This window comes from Vulpes lagopus, chromosome 9 (assembly GCF_018345385.1).
Source record: "Vulpes lagopus strain Blue_001 chromosome 9, ASM1834538v1, whole genome shotgun sequence".
Lineage (NCBI taxonomy): Eukaryota > Metazoa > Chordata > Mammalia > Carnivora > Canidae > Vulpes > Vulpes lagopus.
The window spans coordinates 68,339,860-68,362,992 of NC_054832.1; the positions used below are offsets into that span (position 1 = coordinate 68,339,860).

The 23,133-nt window shown below is 35.3% G+C and overlaps 1 protein-coding gene across 4 annotated transcripts in view; it reads left to right on the forward strand.

Moving 5' to 3' along the window:
* Nucleotides 1-23,133, forward strand: part of ASPH (aspartate beta-hydroxylase) — a 211,438-nt gene that overhangs the window by 35,160 nt on the left and 153,145 nt on the right. For 2 of the 4 annotated variants that reach the window (XM_041769502.1, XM_041769503.1), the window contains exons 2-5: nucleotides 1,231-1,380; nucleotides 4,406-4,474; nucleotides 18,129-18,170; nucleotides 20,352-20,947. In XM_041769502.1, the coding sequence (XP_041625436.1) occupies nucleotides 1,231-1,380; nucleotides 4,406-4,474; nucleotides 18,129-18,170; nucleotides 20,352-20,713 (623 nt within the window). In that variant the 3' untranslated portion in view covers nucleotides 20,714-20,947. Of the gene's footprint in view, nucleotides 1-1,230; nucleotides 1,381-4,405; nucleotides 4,475-18,128; nucleotides 18,171-20,351; nucleotides 20,948-23,133 lie in introns of those variants that run through there. The other 2 variants (XM_041769500.1, XM_041769501.1) reach the window with 1 other exon arrangement.

The following is a 23,133-nucleotide window of genomic DNA, read 5'->3' on the forward strand; positions in this document are numbered from 1 at the left end:
TTCTGAACCAGTCACTACCTTGGAGAGGACACTGAGAAAAGTTTGGGGATATTTTTGTTTGTCATAATTGGGGAGCTGCTTACCTTTGGGACCCGAGTAACCAGGGATGCCAGTTGCCCTGCAGTGTGAGGCACAGTTACACAGGATAAGGAATTGTTCTTTATAGTCATTCAGAAACGACCTCTTGAGATACACTGGCCAGACCTGTGTGAGAATCACATGCAGCCGCGCACATGGAAGCACTTTGAACTACAGGACACGTGCTCGACAAAGAGAAGACCGTGTCCTGCTATACTACCCGGTTGATAAACTTTTCCTTTTCTCAGAGGTTATTTGGGAATAATACCTATCCTTTTAATAATATTTATTATGTTCCTTTTCAAGAGAAATTTGAATACTGTGGTCCTTTCTTTTAAGGGCAGTGTTGATGACTTTCCATTAGTATCTCTTGACTTTCATTATTTTTATTTACTTTTGGCTGTAAGAAGACTATTTCCAGGAGAATAGCAAATGTGATAAATGACACTCAGTGGACCACAGTATACAGAGCTGTTTCCTGTATTGAGACCGATTGTGAAGGATGAGCCTTTTCCTGTCTCCTGCCTCCTCAGGCCCTGGTGGATCTTGTAAAGGAGGGGGGCTGATTGTTGTACTGTTTTGTTTCTCTTCTTCCCTGGCCTCTATTTCCTATAAATAGTTTCTTTCCTTCTTGTGTCTCTCTCTCTGGCTAAGAATATGGAGTCATTTTGTGGGGAGATATTTCTCTGGCCATTAACCGGCTTTTTAATTTCTGGAGACAAATGGGTCAGAGAAAAGGTTGTGACCACATTTCTATGTGACTTCATTAAGTTGTTGATATTCACTGAACTTTGGAGGAGGTTATATGTAGGTGATTTGGATAAAGAACTTGGAAGGTTATAGATTACATATACATGTTATATCAATCTTTATTTTTTTAAAAATTGTTAGCCAATGAGTAGTTTATTTTTTTCATTACTTCTAAGTCAGAGTTTTATATATGTGGTGTTGAGTCTAAGCAGAATCTTTTTTGTTTCAATTTTTTTTTTATGCAACATCTTTTGAGAACTTGAGTGAAAACTATTTTTGAAATGGTTTACCATTGTAAGTACTTTCAAATTACTGGAGAAATAATTCAGCAAAAAGAGGTGTTCAGTTATATAGTGAACTTGCTTACATAATGACATTTTCATCTGTTTTATTTTTAAACAGAGACAAAGCATGGAGGACACAAAAATGGGAGGAAAGGAGGACTTTCTGGAAGTTCATTTTTCACATGGTTTATGGTCATTGCATTGCTGGGAGTCTGGACATCAGTAGCTGTCGTCTGGTTTGATCTTGTTGATTATGAAGAAGTTTTAGGTAAGAATTTTGGTATCGTTTCTTATGTGATTTTGTAAGCATGAAGGACATCCTTTAGTAATCTTAAGATTTATCATTATTTTGGGGGTACTCTTAATTTCTGTAGACTTTCAGTTCTCAATAGGGTAGGAACAAAAGAGAATGTTATTAGGGTTACTGGGAGTAGTGGCTTTTCAACTTCTTTGAACATAATCTGTAGTAAAAATTTTAAAAATAGGCTTTATAATGTATATATATCACACAGAAAAGTTCTATCAAATAGTACTTAACTCTTAGTTAATACAGTACTGTATAATTTCTATTCCACCTTGTTATGTTATGAATTTTAAACATTTCTCAGCCACTGAATTTATTTCAGGACCCAGTTTGTAAGACCCTTCCTTAGAGAGCATTTTGAAGGACAACCCTTCATCTTTGTTGGACTCAATCAGTGTTTGTGTGTGTGTTTGTATATGTGTGTATTGGTGTTGGTCTAGGGGGTGTGTGTGTGTGTAGGTGTTGGGATAAGGGTGAGTATCTGTGTCTATATGCTGGAATAGGGATGTGTCTATGTGTGTAGGTGATGCAGTGAAGCAGTGTGTGTGTGCGTGTGTAGGTATAGGTGCTATCTGTATGCTGTTGGGGAGTTTGCCATGTTATTTCCGGTAGTTGTCTTCCTTTCTTCTTATTTTTCCTTTTCTCTCCCCATAATCATTGCCGTTTTTCATGACTTTTTACGTTAATGATTCTTTACCATTTTGGGAGTCACACTTCAAAGTCACAAAGTCTTTTTTTAAATTGAGATAAAATTTATATTACATAAAATTCAATATTGATAAATATGTGAAATGTATAGTTCACTGGTTTTTAACATAATTCTCATTATCTAATTCAGAATATTTCCATCACCCTCTCTTCCCCTCTCCTGGCAAACACTAATATATTTTCTGTGTCTGTGATTTTCTTACTCTTGACATTTCATATAAATGGAATCATACAATATGTGGCCTTTTTGCATTTAGCATACTGTTTTCAGGGTTCAGTCTTTATTTTATAGCTGAAAGTGTCCCTCTCTATGGGTATATACCACATTTTGCTTATTCATTCATCAGTGATGGACCTTTGGGTTCCTTCCACTTTTTGGCTGTCATGAATACCTGGTCTTCCTCTTTAATAATCCAGGGAAAAGTGTGGACCCTGAAAAAAAAATGCACGCTCCTCTATATGTACCATGTTGCACAGAAAACTGCCTCCCTCCCATAAAGCCTTCTTAATGTATTCTATTTTATGTACTTCTGCCATAGATGTTGGCATCTTTTGGCGGGGGTGGGAGGCAATACACACTTACGGATAACCTGCCTTTTGTTGAAACTTTTCATTATTACTTAAAGGAGAGTGTCTCTGGATATATTGATAGAGTAACAGAGGAACAATTTTAGTTTGGAGACAAACTTCTGAGTAGATGGGTGCTTTTGTTGACTTACAGTGATATGTTGCCAGGGAACATCTGTTAAACAAAAGAAGAGATTTAAAATATTTGTACATTTAAGGGCAAGTAACAATTTTTGTGTTTTTACATGCATGCAGCCAAAGCAAAGGACTTCCGTTATAACTTATCGGAGGTACTTCAAGGTAGGCTATTAGAGATGCATTTTAAGTCGACTTGTGTTAGTCTCTAAAACCTCATCGTTATTCTGTTAATTTAGTTATCCCCTCCCTGCATCAGAGAAAATAGGTGGTAGGACCAATTTCCCCCCTTAACGTTTGTCAGAAAGTATGGTGTTTTGTCATTTTAACGTTACTTGAGCTGTGTGCTGTAGACCGCCTCGGCCTGCTGATCAGCATTTTTTATTTACATTTTCTTAGCAGTAGAAATGATAACTTTCTTATCTTTCTGTTTTATTATTGTTTTTGTTTTTATCTTAAATGTGTGCTTTCTAAACCAAACTTCTACATAGCTAGTTCACTGTTTTCCTAAGTAGAACAAGGGCTTTGGGAGGGTAAAAATTGATCACAGCCACTCTACTCCAAAAGTTTTGCCTGCCCTTCTGCAATGTTTTGACTTACTTTTTATTAAAGAGATGGTAACAGTGCTGCAGACTGGTTTTTTAGTATCATTGCCATATTTGTGGATGCTGTTTAAATATTGCTGTACAGTATGTCTCCTCACAGCCATTATCCAATGCTGAATTCTAAATGACGTTGACTTTAGAATGTTTTTTAGGGAACTGAATGTATTTAACTTATGTTTGGCATGCTAAACATAGCAGTGCTCCTTAGATGATAGAGCCTTAGATACATTTTACTCTGTTTGAAGAGGAAAGGCTCTGGTAGTACTATGTTCTCAAGTGACCTGTTCCAAGTTTTGGTTTTTTTCTTGATAGTAGAGGCCAGTGCTAGGTAAATTTGAAGTGGGATAACTAAGCTTCCCTTTGTAATTTCAGAAAGCCAGTTTTACATACTGTTTTTCAGGAAGTATTTCCAGAAGTCCTTTTTTATTTTAGGTTGATTCATGATGTTTTTCTTATGAATCATTATTGTAAAGTATAAAATCAATTGCCTTCTTATTTTTAGTACTTGACATTCGTTATTTATATTTAGTCTTTGAGGCTTGGTGGGTATTCTTTTTTATTTTGAATATTGATGGTGTGAAGAACTTTCATACTGTGGAAACATTACTTTTTATATAACTGTTAGAAATTAATAATGTTTTTTATATATATTGAAATGTTTACCTAAACTATTTTTAGCAACATAAAAAAATTCATCTGAAATGATTAAATCAGGGGATTATTAAAACTTTAAGGAAAATATTACCTCAGTTATATGCCTTAGATTCTAAGGTAGACATTTTCTGAATCTATCTGTGAATTGTCTGTCATTTTAGGTAAGATCTTCACTTACCACTACTTTCCAGGATTCAGAGAGCAAAGAATTGCATTGATTGGTAATATTTATGGCTGATGGTCAGGACTGTAGTAGTGGTAATACCCTATAAAACTTGCTTTCCCTTTTCTTCCTATACATCTTTTCCTCCCTTTTGCAGGAAAACTAGGAGTCTATGATGCTGATGGTGATGGAGATTTTGATGTGGATGATGCCAAAGTTTTACTAGGCAAGTAGATATTTTTTTGTTGTTGTTAGTGGTGGTAAAATGCTAGAAACAAAATAATACCTTTGCCTTGACAATATCTTTGTCCAGTGATACACATTTTATAGAAGATATTTTCCCACTTCAATTATATATTTCATTCTCACTGAAATGTTAATGGCTTGTTTTTCCATGTACTTATATTTCAATATACTTTTATAAATGAATAAGCATATAGCTCTTGCACATATATTTTCAATAAGTATAATTTAATGTCTGTGTTCAGATTTAGAGCAGTTCCTATTCTCAACTTAATATTTGAACATAGAGATAATGTACTAGCCTGTTTTCAAGTGTTGTAATTATAGCCACTATTTAGCATCAGTTGATGTAATTCACTTCCATTTGAAAATGTAAGTTTCTAAAGACTTAAATTAGTCCATTTTGAAATAAAATTGTGGTAGCAAACATTTTTAAAAAATATTCTATGCATATTTTAAAGGTAATATTAAAATATGAACCAGTAGTTTTTGGTTGGGTTTATTTTAGACATCTTGAGCCCTTCTCTTTGTACCACCAGAATTACCTGTCTTTATCTTTGAGATATTTCTTGTAATATATAAATATGTGATATTCCCTCATTTGTTTTAAAATGCTGCCTTTAGAAAGGATGATGCTAATTTTAATATACAAACTTTATGTAATCTGGCCTGGTGAGATGTGTGTTTCTGCTTGTTAGAGAGCAACATTTTGCTTTACTATGTACTGCTGTTACATGTATTAAAATTTTGTATATTAAAGTATTTAGAGAAATAAATATATCATGATAATGTATACTATGCTTACTAGAGTAATGGTGCAAAGAAATTCATCTTACACACACAATTTTGTGTTTATTTTACGGATATAAAAAATGGGAGGGTATCACATCTATAACCAACGGAACAGTTTTAGGTAGATTAATTTTAACCTCCTTATAAAACAGGAAGTTCTACATATGAAAAAAGGGGTTTAGTTGTGATTAAATGTATTTTGCTTCTTAATTTTGACCTTAGCTTATGTTTTCTTATTACATCTCAGTGAAAATTATGTTTGCTACTTAACAGTGGAAGCTTGCTATCAACATTTTTTTCCTATCTTAACCTTAATGGAATTTTCTGAGTAATTTTGTCATTATATATCTAAAATTTTCTATGAATATAGTAAATCCTCAAGACTATAATCCTAGACATGCAAAAGAAGTAAAATATATAGAATTTAACCTCTCAGAATGATGCTAATTTGCTTGCCTATAAATGGTTTATTACTCCATTGTATTACTTTACTTTAAATGCTGGATTCTGAATAGTGAAGCTTTTTCATGTTAAAGATAACTTCATGTGGGCTATGTTTCCTCATTTTTAGAAATATTACTTCTCATTTATGTTTTGTTGGGTTTTTTTTGGCTTAAAGTCAGCTATGTGGTCTATCAAGAAATATCAACTGTTAAAAATTAAAATGTTATTTCTTCCATAGAAGACTAATTTCTATATCAACATTAATAACTTGATTTTTAGTAGAGTTTCTTTCCTGTCAGGTTATTAAGCAACCATTAAGAGGTTAATTAATTGTAACTTAGAACATTGCCATTTGCAGTAGACACGTATTTGGTATGGGCAAATCATAACTTGTTCCTTTTATAAGAATTATATATTTGGAGGTAGAACCAAATTTGGTGAATCCCAGAGTTCATTTTGATAATTTGACTATTAAATGCACAAAGGCTAAAATAAACAATTTTATCATATAAAGGTAGTAATTCACAGCTTGTGGCTTCACAGCTGAAACAAAGGGTGAGCTGTCAGACTCACTTATGTCTTCTTTTTTTTTTTTTTTAAGATTTTACTTATTTATTCTAAAGACAGAGAGAGAGAGAAAGAGAGAGAGAGAGAGAGAGGCAGAGGGAGAAGCAGGCTTCCTGCAGGGAGCCCAATGTGGGGACTTGATCTCAGATCCTGGGATCATGCCCTGAGCCAAAGCAGACAATCACTGAGCCACCCAGGTGTCCCTCACTTATGTCTTCTGACCATATTTCTATAATGATTGAATTCTCTGCAGGAAATACAAGCTTGACTGGAATTGAATTTTTTAAAAAGCTTTTTTTTAAAGATTTTTTATTTATTTATTTGAGAGAGAGAGAGAAAGCATAAATAGGAGGAAGGGCAGAGGGAGAAGTAGACTCCCTGCTGAGCAGGGAGCTTGACAAGGAGCTCCATTTGAGGATTTTGAGATCATGACCTGAACTAAGGCAGCCGCTTAACTGACTGAGCCACCCAGGCACCCCTGGATTTGAATTTTATGACTAAAGTTCTTTTTTAATTTTGGGAGGTTATTGTAGTTTATTTGTGCCTCTGTTACAGGCAGGTGGTTGCAAAGGGAGAGCCTAGTGAAGTTTCTAGGGGTACAGATATGTTAATGGGTTCTGTATGTTCACGGAGAGGCTGTGGGGGAGCAAATACAGTGAGCGTGTACCCAAAAAGAAGCCAGGCTTCCTGGGTACATTCTTTTGGAGAGACAGCTCAGGGGTAAGGGTTTTGGATTAAGGCACTGGGAAACCAAAGGGCAGATGCAGGTAGGAAGCTAGAGATTAGGGGAGAGTTTGTAGTAACAGTTGAAATATGCTGAGCTTTCATAGGTTTGGCATTTCTTTCATAAGTGTTTCTTTCTACATTCTTAAATTTGCATATATCTAATCTTATCAGTTTGAGGAAGTGTTCACATTCATATTTACATTTGACATCTTAAGATTTGGTTTTTCCTGTGAAATATAAAGGGAGGATGAAATATGTGTGAGTAAATCAAGATATTCTGAACAGCCATCATTAATTTCATTTCATTGTTTCTGGCTGTGGCCCTTATGATTTACTTTGAAAATATGCTAAGCCTTTTCTTTTTCTAATAAAGGTTTGTTTGTTTCTTTCTTTCTTTCTTTTTTTTGAGATTTTATTTATTCATGAGAGACACACACAGAGAGAGGCAAAGACACAGGCAGAGGGAGAAGCAAGCTCCCTGAGGGGAGCCCTGTGCAGGACCTGATCCCAGGATCCTGGAATCACGCCCTGAGCCAAAGGCAGATGCTCAACCACTGAGCCACCCTGGCGCCCCTGCTAAAGCCTTTTATAGTTGACATAGCTTCCTACTTTTGTGGTCAAATTTTTAAAAATAAATTACCTTTGATACTGGTTTGGATTATTGAAAACTGCATTGCTGGAAATTGGATTCTCTGAAAACTTGTTTCCCAAAAAAATCAACAGGAAAATGGTCCAAGGACCAATTGCTAAGAGTAACATCATTTTAAAGTAATGCCACCTAAGGATTACATGATTGTCCTTTTCCGTGACTAGCACCTAGCTGGCACCATATGAGGTATGGCTGGAGAACAAAAGGGAAGCCAGTCAACAATTCCTAGAGCCTTGATAAACATTTATAGACTAGACAGATACATAAGTGACCTAGATCTTGTCCACTCAGAGGTGCTCACACCCTGCCCTTGGTTCAGGTTGCTCTTAGAGGCTAAGGAATTGTACACCCAGAATGTTTTCTTTTTCTCTTTGGAGTAGTACTTTTGTCTTAAGAACCAAAGGAAGGTTGCGTAGCTGGGTCAGTAGTTTGCTCAGGTACTTTTCCACATTTGTTAAATACTTCAGCTTGTCATACTGAAGGATAGCAAAGTTTTATATTTTGTAGTTGATACTTTGAAGTACTAACATTTGAAAATGGAGAGAAATAAAGGTTCATTATAAATATACATAGCTATAGTGTTTCAAGGCAAGAATAAGAAACAATGTTATTCCTACAGAGATTTCAGTGGAAATACAGATCTCCTCTGTTCCTAGTATTTGTCAACTGTGAAATTCAGCGAAAATATATTCTAGTTGTGTCAAAAAATAATTTAAATACCAGAAATACCAACTTGTTTTCTCTCCGTGACCCCCATACACAAACAATGATACAATGTAGCTCTATGCACTAAAATGGGGAAAATACACTGTATACTTTAATATTTATACTAGGTGTCTTATTGTTGTACCTTATCTGTTGTACCTAACCAGCATCTTGATTGCTGGCGGTTATGTTACATGGAGAAATGTTACTTGCCAAGGTCCAACCTACTGAATAAGGTGGTTATAGTATGAAAAGCTCAAAAGTCATGAATGTTCACATTTCTTTCAGCCAGAGCTTTCTATCCTGTTTTTTCTTTTTCAGAATTACGGGTTTGTTTTATAGAGCATGGCAATATTGGTGGATTTTGATATTTACTGGCTTGTGCGATGTTTCTTACCCAAAGCCAGTTCTTCACAGGAAAAAAAAAAATAAAACCAATATATTCTTTGCTTTCTTTCCATCATGATGTCCTGTTTTGGAAGTAATACTTAAAAAACAACAGGAATCAGGGGGTCTTTACAATAGAAGCTCATTTCTTGGGCTTATGGGAAGAGGACTTTAAATATTCCTGTTGCAAATGACTGACTAGGGCCTTGATCAAATTTAATATTGGTAAACAGAATGAATATTATTAATAGCTGGCTCTTTTTATTGGTCAGAATTATAGGACCATGAGTAAGTAGCCAGAGCACTGTAAAGCTCACATTTTATAGTGTGAAAATTTGATTTTCTGATATTATTTGAATAAATTTCTATCCATCTGTGGTTGCTATAAACAGTAATCTTGCTAGTCATATTAATTCCAGAGTTTCTTAAGTAAACACTAGGCCCTAAGGGGGAAAGTGTGAGGAAATGAACCTTTTTATTTTCTTCAATGAGTATTTATTGCTATATGTGAATGCTTGTTGTATAATCAACTCTCGATAATATCTGGTTGGTAAATCAGCAAAATGTAGAGGCTGTTGGAAGGATCTTTTTACCCACATACTACTTTTGTTCGCTTCACATTGACATTAATCAGTTGATTTTGGCTAATACAATTTTGTGTATGGGGCTCTAGATTCTCTAATGAGAGAAAGGCAAACCTGGTCAGGGGCTGGTAGAAATGGCAAGGATTGGTCAAATTGTGCCTTTCCTTTGGTACATATGATTGAGAGTTGATTGTAAGGTGTGCATCGTAATCAGTTTCTTTATTTTCCAAAGTATCTTTTCTGTAAACTTCTGTGACCATGATGCACATCCTTTTTGAGATCATTCTTCGTCCACTTCTTTTTTCCACCTAACTGCTCTCCTTATTTTCTCTTTCTCTCTTCCTTTATTCTTATGTAGGCCTGACCAAAGATGGCAGTAATGAAAATATTGATTCTCTTGAGGAAGTCCTTAATATTTTAGCAGAGGAAAGTTCAGATTGGTTTTATGGTTTCCTCTCATTTCTCTATGATATAATGACTCCTTTTGAAATGCTAGAAGAAGAAGAAGAAGAAAGCGAAACTGCAGATGGTGTTGATGGTACGTCACAGAATGAAGGGGTTCAGGGCAAGACTTGTGTCATTTTGGATTTACATAACCAGTAACTTTGATTCAGGGACTGAAGTCATTGGCTTATGAAAACCCGAAGCAGTGTCCTGTTTCTTTCTTTCCTTTGCTCAGCCAGGGCTTAACGTGCAGTGGGGCAGCTGTGATCAAACAGTACAAGGCAACCATGTGATCTTTCTCCCCAGTACAGCTTCTAACTAGTCCCTGCTCTGCTCCCCCACTTCTAGTGAAGAAAGTGGCATTCCTCATTTTTGTGTAGTCCTTTACGAAGTGCATTGAGAATGATGTTTTTGGTGGTATAATTGGTTTCTGTATCGTTTTGTTTCAACTTATGTATTCACTGAACTAAATTTAGAAACTTCAGAGCAAATTGTTTTGTGATTAACCCTTGATGCTTGTCTTTCTAACACTATTAATTGAGATGATTATAATGGACTTAATTATAAAAATGTCTCTAGCATGATTCGTAAATTAAATGACTGTTGATCTTTAACATGACTGGTGTGTAAGGTGATGATGGTTCTTTAACAAGCTGATATTTTTTTATTGTAATTTGTTTAGGTTAACGGATTTGTCAGGTTAATACAAATTTCAGTGTAAAATTCTGTATTAATGGTGCTTTTAAAATAATTTGAAAATAATCCCATGTTTTTGCCTTAGGGTAGTGAAATTACTGTATTCAGATAGTAGTGTGTCTGAATATTTCTGTGTGAAAGCAAAATTTATTTTTAATTTTATTTCCAAATATACATCCAGAGAAAGTAATTTGTATTTTTTTTAAGCAGGCATATTACACAGGAGGGAAAATGTGAATATGTATCTTAAATAATGTTGTACATATTAAAATGATTCATCCTAAATAAGTCTTTTTCCATTTTTTCCCTGTATTTCCTTATTAACTGGCCATCACCTTTGGCTTAGATAGGATACGATTTTTTAGATTTGTAAATTAAACTTACAAAAGTGATCATTCCTTTCAGGAGAATATTTTTTTTTTCTATTAGAAGACCTTAAAAATGTTTTTGAATCAATTCATTTAAAATGAGTTTGCTTCAGTAATAGCAAAAGGAATTGCATTAGCTGTATATAACATGCATTCATAAAATGAGATTTCATCTGTTGCCTTACCTCTGGAAAGCGATCAGGACCTCTGGTTTCTGTTACCCTTTTAGGGAGTGGTGTTTCATGTTTTTAAACCCCTTTGAGCTTCTATTAAACTTAACTTGGCTTTGATTCCTCATAGAGCTTAAAATTTGAATATGTTTCTATTTTTGAGCATTTTATTTAACTGTAGTAATTTCTCCTTTTCAAATACTCATTCCTTGTCTTTTCATTTGTAACCAAATTGCTTTCGGTGAGTGTTTAAGTCACCCATTTTTTTCAGAGGGGAACACTATAAATTTAGTTTCTCTGTTGGAAATCAAGTTCCTAGGCTTTTCACATATTTATAAGTATGTATTGTAATTCAGCCATAGCCATAAAGTAAAAGTATCAAATCAGAACACTGGAAACACTAGACTTCCCCCCTTTACTCACCCCTTACATGTGTCAGAAGAAACTGTGCAACTTGGAAATCTTAAAAAGCATTATTTTAAAGCTGCTTTCGCATATGGCTGCACATGTACATTGGACAGTGATCTCCTAAAGCTTACATGGCTGTTAAAACTCTAGTTTGTTTTTCCCTCATTATTCAGGGAATATATTTCATCCTGTTAATGTTTCTGACAGTGAAAAGCTTCTGATTTTGAAATGTTAATATCCTGAAACACAGGAGTATGATTTTAATAATGTTCTTTTTGAAAGTTTATGCAATCTTTGTCCATAATTCATTGTGTCTTCCACTTTGAGTTTGAGTACTGTGAAATAGCAATGTTCATTAGGTTTAAATTAAAAACAATCTTAGGCCTCACAATGAAATTCATGTAGCTGCTTGTCTGAGATGTATTTTTTAAAGCAGTCTTAGTTTTCTGTGCTTCCTTACTACTAACTCTAGAAGATGTGTGATCAGTTTGAAAAGTAAATTAATTAAATTTGTGTGTTAAAATGTTTGTAATCATTACATGGTTTTTTGTCATGATCATGATACTAATACATGTTTTAGGTACAGAAATTAATTATGCTTTATTTTTGTAAGTGAAAAGTAAGGAAGTGAGATAGTTTTCTGTTTTGTACCCCCTCTAGTCAGCCCTTTTGAAAAGTCTGTAATGATGGTTAAAGGGAGCTGGTGAACCCCTGACTTCTGTGACTTCCTTCAACTTGTGGCTAAGGCTTGTTTAGTGAGAAAAAATAAAGTTGTTTGCAAAACTAATGTAGAGTATTTTGAAGCTCATCAAAATTATTTTGCATAAATTTTATTATAATTTTTAATCTAAAGATTTAGTGCATAATTTTCTGTTTCATACTATAAATATGCTCCTAGCTTTATGTCTTTTAAGCTTACTAAAAAGGCAAAATTGTATTCTGTACATTTGAATATTTATTTGTAGTTATGGAATTTTAAGTTGTATCTTATTTACTCTGCTTTTCTAATTTCAAACAACTAGAAGAACTTTGCAGAATGTGCTTGGAATACAGGTGTAGTCTTGTCTCCTAGCTGCCCTGCTTGTTTCTGTAGATGCACTGCCATGTGTCCAGTTGGGGACTCTGAAGTTTGGTTCAAAAAACAAGGAAGTGGCATTCTGAGGATTTCTTTTCTGCACTGTAGCTTCTTTCAGCCCTGATTTTCTCTGGAACGTGAGTGGTGGGGTGTTATGTTAGTTCGAGAGCCATCTTCTGGGTGTTGGTCTTATTAAATGCCTGGGGCCTAACTGCCAGTGTGCTGCCTGGGAGAATCACATAGATGCTTCAGGTGTAATGGAATGCTGGGTGACCCTGCCATTTCATCTTGCACTTGATTCTTTCTTCTAGGAGTTACCTACCTGTCTCATAGAGCTGTATCCAGACATGTAAGAAAACTTTTCTGCTTGAATTCTGGTTTGTTTTTATTTACAGTTGGCTAGACTGAATAAAATGTTTTCTGTGCACCCTAATAAAGCTGTGGAGAATTTTCAAGAACAGCTATAAGGATAGACAATTTATTATTAATTTGATCAGTCACTTGGTAGATAATACCTTTTGGTGCTTGATATCATCATCCTTTCTAAATAAGATCCTGCTGTATGAAATAAGTAGTTTTCTGTGATTTGGGCTGTGGAATTTTCTTTGATTACAATGCATATTTGGTGCATTTTCGTGAAATTCACCGACTCAGATTTAAAAATTGCAAGTTAATAGATAGAATTGTATGCTAAATTCTCTGCTTCTGATACTGATATTTGTATAACCAAGTAAAAATGGGAATAGATATTTTAACTAGACTGTGAGTTCCTTGAAGTTAGGAACCAGGTCTCAGTCTTCTTTTGAATCCCTCTTCAAAACTGAACCTAACATAAGATATTTATTAAATATTTTCTGGGGGCGTTAGTCTTGATAAGTGAAAGCCTCAGGAGTTACCCATTGTATGATTAAAGCACTAAGGGTTTTTTTTGTGTTTTAAACCAGCTTAAATAAGTGAAAAAAATATTGGACTTTCTTTTTTTTTCCCCAAGAAAAATGACATGTGGAATTTCATATGGTAAACTGACCTGTGCTACCTGAGGTCTTCCAGTGAGCTTTCCGGTATCTCTTATGTTCATATTTTAATCTGCTTCTTCATGCAAACTTCCGGTCTCTGGATGCAATCCCTTCCTGAATTGAGTCATTATGTTCTCTTCTGTTCTAATCTCTCCTTTCCCACTCATCACAGAACATTGGAAGGTTTGTAGCTTTCTTTTTTCAATAATGTCTCTGATAATATTGTTACACCATCTATTTAAAAACAAAAAGGAAATTGGTGTAGTGTGCTGGTATGCATTTTAGCCAAACTAGACATCCATTCTAGAGCAGCAGTCTGCCTAGTTCTGAGAACTGCCTCCCCCCCCATCCCCCCCCCCCAGTCTGTCGTCAGTGTTGAAATAAATTGTGATGTTTCAGTATGGGAAGGAGGAAGATGAGACACTGAAGCTCAAGGTGACTCACAGGTCTCACCAGGGAGTGACAGAAGAGACCAGAGTACAAAGTGACACCCAGCCTACCAAGCCTATGGCCAACTCTCTGAAAACCTGTAGTAGCTACTTGGGTTTCTGTAATGGAGCCAGTCTTCTAAAATTATGTCTGTTGCATGTGGTGGAACCACAGGTCTAACCATTGGCTTAATGATTCAGCATTTTAATTTGATACAGAGCATTTCATCTTGAAAATGTGTGGGATAGTGACTCTGAGGCAGTTGCCAAAATAACATTAATTACTTTCAGGCAACTCTTGTTCTAAGGGAAGGACATAAGGCCTACTTGTTTTTTAATGTCTGTTAAAAAAATTCTCAGTTAACAGCTATTAACAGATATCACCTTAAATACCATCGGAGTAACCATAATGGCAAATGGAAATAAAGCACATGGTGATTACTTATTCTTTGCCATTCTCTTTGGCTGCAGCCACTTCCTGATGCTTTTTTGATGACTACCTTCAGTTGGAATGTATTCTATCAACAAAAACAACTTTCCTCCTAGTGAAGTTACAGGGAATACCAAAATGCTTCTTTTTCAGGCTCTGATTGATACAATTTTTTATATGCCACTTGGAAACTATTTTTGAGGAGTTATATTATCATGGATTTTATTGTTTGATAAAATTGTCCTCCCTCTGCTGTTATTTTGCTCCTGGGCATTGGCTGTGGTAGTAGAGAGAGAAAAGGAGAAAAATAGGGTATGCTAGTTGATTTTTGACACTAAAGGGAGTCCACATCAACCATAGTTACAAGTAAGAACTTAATTCTGTCCATAATTCAAGATTATATAAAAGCAAAGTCTTCCGTACTTGCCTTGTGTTTTTCTCCGGGGCCACGTCTTTGACGTCCCCAAAGTCTTTTTGTTTTGTTTTGTTTTGTTTTGTTTTTCTCTCTATATGCTGCCACTAGTCCTGGATCACCACTAACTCCTTCTCCACCATTGGGCTTCACATCGTTTATGTAAAAAGATCTATTCTAAATTCACCTGAAGTGAGCCTATATGTAAGGTGCTCACTGCTGTGACAAAGTGATTCTTTTAGTAGGTATTCAGAACCTTATCCGTGCTCTTCCATCTTCTAGGGTCATTTTATTCTTCTGGAAAATGATTTTGCTTTCTGCTTTACCAAGGCAGTTGTCTTTGGCTTTGGTTTCATTGTCTTTGTCCCTCTACACTTTATAGCATTTCTTTGTTCTCAGAATTTTCTTCATCATTTCCTCTCATTGATCATTTTTGCAGGTGTTGCATCTTCTGGTTTCCAAAGTTAAGTCTTTACCCACATATCCCCCTGCATCTTCTGCCCTCATGATCATTTCTCCCCTCTTGTTGGCTCTGTACCTGTTTCCTGCAGGCATGCCTTTGTCTCCTCTAGCCATCAAACATGCAGACAGTGAAATCTTGCAAACCCTTATTTCTCTCTACCCACTGGGAACCTTGGGAAATTCCACATCTGATTAGTTTTCTCCGAAGAAGGAGGCAGTCAGGGGGCCCCCACACACACCCTGGGTTTTTGATCACCTTTTCCTCACCTCTGTTTTCTCATTGTAATGTGACCACCTCTGTTATTGTAAAGCTGTAATCTGAAGAACTTTATGGGATATTTAATAACTAACATAATTCAGTAACGTTCTCATCCCACACCGTTGCTCCTGCCTGCCTTCCTAAAGCTGCACTTTTGATCGGAAGAACACTGCGTTTTCTTGACTCCCCTCTCATTTCTTGTAATGTAGGGCCTCCTCTGTTAACTTCCTTTTTTCTTGGTGTTGTGCTTTCTCTCCTGTCTAAACCCTTTCTTTCTGAGACTGCACATGACCAGTGTTGTTTAAATTATTAGCTTAGTCTTTATCATGTCAAAAATATTGAAAAATTATTGACTGTATTCTTTAAGTTCAGAAAAGGTAGCTAAAGTTGGAATTAGTACAGAGCATTACACATTGTATGTATCACTCTATGGATTTATGCCTGAACTGGGAAACTTTTTAAAAAGCACTCATTATTTTCTCCTGTTTCACTAAGCTAATCTAATATTTATTTATTTATTTATTTATTTATTTATTTATTTATTTATTTATTTATTTATCTATCTATCTATCTATCTATCTATCTATCTATCTACCTACCTACCTACCTACCTACCTACCTACCTAAAGATTTTGTTTATTCATGAGAGACAGAGATAGAGAGGCAGCGACATAGGCAGAAGAGGAAGCAGGCTCCACGCAGGGATCCTCATGTGGGACTTGATCCCGAATCCCAGGATCATGCCCTGAGTCAAAGACAAATGCTCAACTGCTGAGCCACCCAGGTGTCCCTCTAATGTTTTATTAATAGCAAAAGTTAACTCTAGGCTTTTCATCAATATAGCTCTTTTGACTCCATCGTAACAGTGACGTTTGGTGGTTGGGTACTCTGATTCTTAACCACTCTGCTTTTTACCAGGAAAATCTGGGCATGCCTTGAGAGAATATGCATGAATTAGGAAAGGGACACGAACAGCATTAAACATGCATTTTAATGTTTTATGCTAATTTCTTTTGCACACTGGATAATGCTCATGTATTTAAAAGTTGGTATTACAAGAATAAGTTTGATATTTTATTCTGAAATAAACTTTAGTGGGGAGTGGTCCAAGATGGCATTTGGTATTATAAGGTGACATGCTGTTTTTAATAGAATTTGGGGAAGATTCAGGTTTTATCTGTGAAAAATAAGTTGTCACCCATAAACACTAGTTATGATTCTGTATATATATAAGAAATTGGACAGTTATATATAGCTATATGAAACAGTTAATTCACATTTCTTTTTCAAATGTAGCCAGTAGTAAGACATGCACTGATACTTTTTTTCCAGGGTAGTGATATTTTGTTTTTCTTAACTGAAGTATAGTTGGCACACAATATTACATTAGTTTCACATACAACATAGTATTTCAACAACTCTACATGTTATGCCATGCTTGTGACGAGTATAGCTACCATATGATGATACTGGCATTTCACCCAAAGTATATCGCCATTCTCAAATGATCTGTCTCATTTGACAGAAACAAGTCATGATGGATAAAGGAAGGAATTTAGGAATGGAGGATGATTTAAACAATATAACAGAATAGGAGTGAAAGCATCTCATACTGAAAGTTGGGGATGTGATTAGGGTTTTGAGAAACATGGAGTAGGCCTGCTTGGGGTTTTTCTTTTACAACCATAGCCAATTGCTGCTGTGACAGATGGTGCATGGTGCTGCCCCCACAGGAGGTTACCAGTAATCACCACACCTCCCACTCTTAGAGCCTAGGAAGTGGGTTGGCAACTTGGAATGCCACGTTGGAAAGTTTGCTGATACATGAGTATAAAATAGCATTTGTGTGATCAGGAGATAGAACTGAGAGCATTGGTTGACTGGGATGCCAAATACAGCTTGGTTAGAATGAGAGTGTACTGAGAGGAATAGGGTATTGACATTAGTTGGAGGTGAACCCATTATCAGAACTTTTATTTGCCAAGACAAGAAACAGAAAGCCATTGCAACATTTTTAGATGAAGAGTAAAAAACTTAACATATACCTATATGACTGTAATAATATCTGTATTTGCTTGTATAATTTTTTTATGCAGAAAGTTTGAAACTATGGAGGAAAAAAACAATGGTTTTTCAAACCATAGAGATTAAAATTCTATCAAAATATGCTATCCTTTTTTGGATGGCAATGATGATTGAGTAGGAGAGTGAAGTCTCCTGGTCTTTTCTTGTGTGTTGCTTGTAATTGATTATCTGTGTCGAGCAGAGGGCCACTGGCTACAGCTGAGAGGGAAATGTGATTTCAATGGTAATTAGGTTTTTCTAAAGCCCACAATTCTTTCAAGTCTATGGCAAGTCATGAAGTTGACTGAATCTTAGGCTGATTACAATGCATTTTTTTATTATAGTGAAAGTAAGGTTTCAAAATGACGTACAAATGATAATATTTATGTGTTGAAGGAGTGTGTTTTTTAAATGGTGAGTTTAATGTAATTTGTTTAATAGAGACATTGATTTTAACTATAGATATTTATTATTTTTTAAAAGTTACTTCATTTTTAATTCCCTTAATATTTTCTGTTTATAACCTGTTTTCATCTTGTAAATACCAACAGAAGGACCTGGTGGGGTAGCCAAGAGAAAAGCTAAGGCTAAAGGTATTTTTTGTTTATCAAATTAGCCTTGAGTGAATCAAATTTAATGCTTGAAAATGCATGACATTTTCTAGATATGTTAATGCAGCTACTAATGCTAAACATTGCTTTTTGATTTGGGTTGCATCTTTGGCCAATAGTAGTTTTATCAAGACATCATTAAAGAATTTTTTGCCACAAGCCTATAATTTTAAATATTTTCCCTTTTTATGGTATCAAAACTTTTGTAACAGTCTAAATTAAAAACAGAGTGATATCATAATATTGTTATACTACATCTAAACTTACATCCAAACTTGCTATTATTGTCTACCTAAACCTTTCTTAGTTTGAACTTTTTAATTACTATTGGGGAAAAAAAAAGATGAATTCTTTACTGATTGATTTCATTTTTTCAGAAGCTCTGATGACACTCACTCTTAGAGCATAATAAAAGCCAGAGTAAGCACACTTAGAGTTTTCAGTGAAGTGAAAAATTTGGATTTATAATCTGGAGTACTGCATTTCATTGGTACAGAATTTGCTGTGTTTTGGTATTTTAATTCTTTAAAAATTGCTGTACCTGTCAACCATTATTTGTAGGCTAACAGCTTATTATTACAGCTTTAGTTTTTATATCCCTGTGGTTTTTCTTGTTCACATGTAAATATTTATATCCTTTAAAGGCAGGGGCAAGGGAGAAGTGCATGGTTTTTTTTATATAAACTTAAAATATTCTTTTGTGTTTAAGTGCTTAGCATATTGTTTTTAGTTTGTTTTTTGGTAAAACATTAACAGGTGAGACTTGACAATGTGACTTGCAGGGTTTTGTGATTTGTATTTTAATTTTAAGATTAGGGAATTTTAATGTTTTAACTTTGTATCCCATCTGAATAATTCCCAGCAGGAGAACTATTTTTACCATTTTATTCTTATGTCAATAATTATGAAATAAATGACCAATAAAGTATCATTTATACTTGATCTGGAGAGGCAAATCAAAAATTAAAAATTTAGTATTGTAAAATATTACAAGATCTGACTCCACAAGCGCTCTTGCAATGTCATTATCTGTGTCTACAGATATTATCTACATTATCTACAAACAGCACTGAAGTAGGTGAGGATTTGGACGGTTGATTCTTTATGAATGCTATTGCATATTTTTTATAAGGTTTTAATAAGATTTTCAGGAAGAACTGAGTAATAATTTGAGCTCTGTGAATTTTACATGATTTTGATGGGCGTGAACATCTCTTCCACAATTTATTAACGAAGTCTTTCATTTTCTTTGTTTCTACTTAAATGCTATGTAATACAATAAACATCTTGCTTCTCTTAGGATTTTCTAATGAGAGCAAGAAGGTAAAATTCAAAGCTTTTGCTAGCAGCTTTATTAAACTTTATGTAAAATGGATTGAAAGCAGGGTCGGTCTCACACAAGATTTGGAATTACCTGTATGTTCCATTTAGTTGCTCTCTTGCCTATGAGCATGGATGGACAACATGTTGGCTTGAGTGGCTCTACGTAAATTAACAGGAAAACATATTTAAAGGAATACTGATTTCATAATATTGAATATAAGCAGACAAGAATGTCTGCTTGTCATTTTAAGCACTATAAATAATGAATTTAATATTTCATACTCATGGACATTGTTTTTTTTTTTTTTCTTAGCTAAGAAAATTAAATGGTATTTACTTTTTCATCTATGCATTGTATTTGTTTTCAAGGCTTATAAGCACAAATATTTTAAGGACATAATTTTTTGCCAGAACTGAAAGTTTTTAAATTATCTTTGGATACTTGCAAATTTTGGAAATTTTTTCCTTAATGTTGCCAGTGTTCCTTTAATTATGTCTTTATAATTGTGAAATGTGAGTTGTTAACACTGTGTAAAGTTTATGTATGGACTCATTTTAATAATATTGCATGTTAGCCTTATTTTAAAACAAGTCACAATCTATTTCAAGCTGGAAAAATATGATGGCAAGTTTCTGGCATTTCTTTGGTAGCTGATACTTTGTAGAGGTTTTGCATCTGGTTTTAGCCAATGTAAAACTAGGGGATGGAAGTCCCATTCTGAATGAACATTTCATGTGTGTGGAGAGATAAAGACCATATATTTAACACTAAGTTACTGTCCTGTGAATTAAGAGATGCTTTCAATAAACTTTTTTTCCTTTGATTGGAAAACCTGAAAGTTAAAGAACTCACTAAAGAAGAGCTCAAGAAGGAAAAAGAGAAAACGGAATCAAGGAAGGAGAATAAGAACGAAGAGAGAAGAAAGGGGAAGAAAGAAAAAGAGGATGAGCGGAAGGATAAGAAAATTGCTGATGCAGATATATCCAGGAAAGAATCTCCAAAGGGTAAAAAGGACAGAGAGAAGGAGAATGTGGGCCCAGACAAAAGTGCTAAAGCCAAGGAAAGTAGGAAAAAGTCAACAAATGTAAAGGATGCTTCTAGTAAAACGGCATCCAGAGACAAAGATGACACAAAGGAAGGTAAAACCTCTAGCAAACACACACACTCAGCGAAGGGAAATAACCAGAAGAGGAAGAACTGAAAGCTCTAATACCATCATCCCAGGAAATGGTAATGTTCCTCATCACAATTTACTGCTATAGGGCAGAAAAAATGTAGTATCGCTCTGGTCGGGGAAGGTATGTCAAATAGTCATTGAGTGTATTTATTGGTGCTCAGTATGTAAAGGGTTTGAAATTTTAGATACACTGTCTCATGCCTCTCAGTTTAAAAGATGAAGCTTGTAAAAACCATGTAATAAAAATGTGATATAATAGCTTCTGTTTTTATTAATTTATTGATCATGTATCCAGATAAATGTATATACATGTAATATGAATTGTAATGTACTTATTAATCAATGGAATACTTTCACCAGGGTTAAATGTTAAGATTTTCCGTAGTGTGTATATGCAGAATGCCGTTCCAGTTATGACAGATGGTTAGGTGACAGAGGTTTTCTTCTTTCTCCCTTTATGTGACCTTTGTCGTCTTTTCTCCTTTCCCTTCTTGCTTCCCTTTCTTCTTCACCTGGCTGTCTCTCTCTCCCCATCTCTCTTCTTCCTCATCCTCTCTCTCCCCCTTCTTCAGGTTCTTCCCTGGATTCTCCTTTTCCTTCTCCCTCTCGTCCCCTACTAGGTCTCCCCTCCCCAGTCTTATTGGCTCTTTTACCTCCTCCTTCTTCTGTCTGTGCCTCCTGGCTACCCACCCCCCTCAAGCCTGCCCCTCCTCCCAACTTGCTTTGGCCACTCAGTAAATATTTTGTGTTTCTTGTGTGCTATACACACTGTTCTGAGAATTCTGGATACAGTCATGCATAAAAGAAAGAATTTGTCTTAGAAGAAGAGTTTTAGAACACTTTTATCGATATTGTCACAGATTCAGATGAGTTACAAAAAGACTGCAAGTATTTCAAATTAGGATATACTTTAATCTTATATCACACAGTTTTCCCATTATTTTGGTGGAGTGGCATATATTTTTCATATTTGTATGTATTATGGTTTACCATTTCTAAGGAGCTTGAAATTTGAGATCTAACTAGAGATCAGAACTCAATCAGAAAACATGTAATAAAATGAAATTTCAATAAGAATACATTTCTATTAATGGTTTGTGCTGTCCCGTGCATGAAGTCTTACACCTCTAATTGCGACTGTTGGTGAGATTCAGTTATGAATTGAAGAAGAGTGGCCTGATTTGTTATAACAAAATCAAAAGTGCTACCACAAAGGTTTTGTTTTTAAAAAATAATTCTTCAGGGGCACCTGGGTGGCACAGTTGGTTAGGGATCCAACTCTTGGTTTTGGCTCAGATCATGATCTCAAGGTCATGAGATCGAGCGCCAGGTAGGCTCCACACTCAGTGGTGTCTGGTTGGGATTTCTTTCTCCCTCTCCCTCTGCCCCTTCCCACCGTGTGCTTTCTCTCTCCCCCTCAAGTGAATAAATAAATCTTAAAAAAATAATAAGTCTTCAGCTTTTCTGTGAAGAGCTTAAAAACGTAGGATTTGGCCTAATTGAAGTTATTTCAAATCAGAAATAAGCATTAAGCGCCAGTGTTTCTAAAAGTATTGTGCACCATTTTCTTATGTGCTTGCACCTTTTCTGCTTAAAATCAAGCACTTGAACATTTAGTTGACAAGAATTCCAGATGACAAGAATTTCACAGCAAGGCAAAATCCTAGAGAATACCTAGTCTAGCTAATCCAGTCTCTTTATTTGCTTTTTCAAAAACTATAGCCCAAAGAAATTGTAACATTTTAACTTGGGGTTTCCTGTGTCGAGTAGTCAGGGTTTTGTTGTTTTATAGATTACTGGAACATTGTAAACCACAAAGGGAATTTTATGGCTCATTTGATTGGCAGATACAGGGGCTTTAGGTGAATAGATCCCAAATAAAGACCTGTCATCAGAGCTGTGTTTCTTCCTACTTCTTAAGTCTTGGCTCTGTTGACTTTATTCTATATGGAATTGTTACCACAATTCCATATGGAATTGTTACCACATCATGAAGTAGATGGCCCTCAGCAAGCCCCAGACACATCTTTCTATTTGAGTATTCCTAGTGCAAAGAGCTAGTTTTCTGGAATGGCTCTGGGAGAAAAGTCCCTAGGAGGATTGCAACCAGATTGCGTAGGCCTGGTGACCATTTGTGATCATTCTTGTGGTTGGGGATGGGTAAGTCCACCGGCCTGTCTCCTGTGCACAAAGCTTTGGGTGGAAGTTGGAATGGGTCCCGCTAAAACCATATGAAATGTTTCCCGCAGGGAAAAGGCTGTCAGGGCGGAGAAGAGGGAGGCTCTAACTAAGCACTGAACAGAACAAGAAGCAAAACAGATACAATACACGTAGAAGTTACAATATCTTAAAAAATATATCCTGATGTTAGATCTTGCTGTTGAGATTTTTTTTAATTGATCTTTTTAATGATTGATTTTTTAAATTTATGTACCAAATTTTAA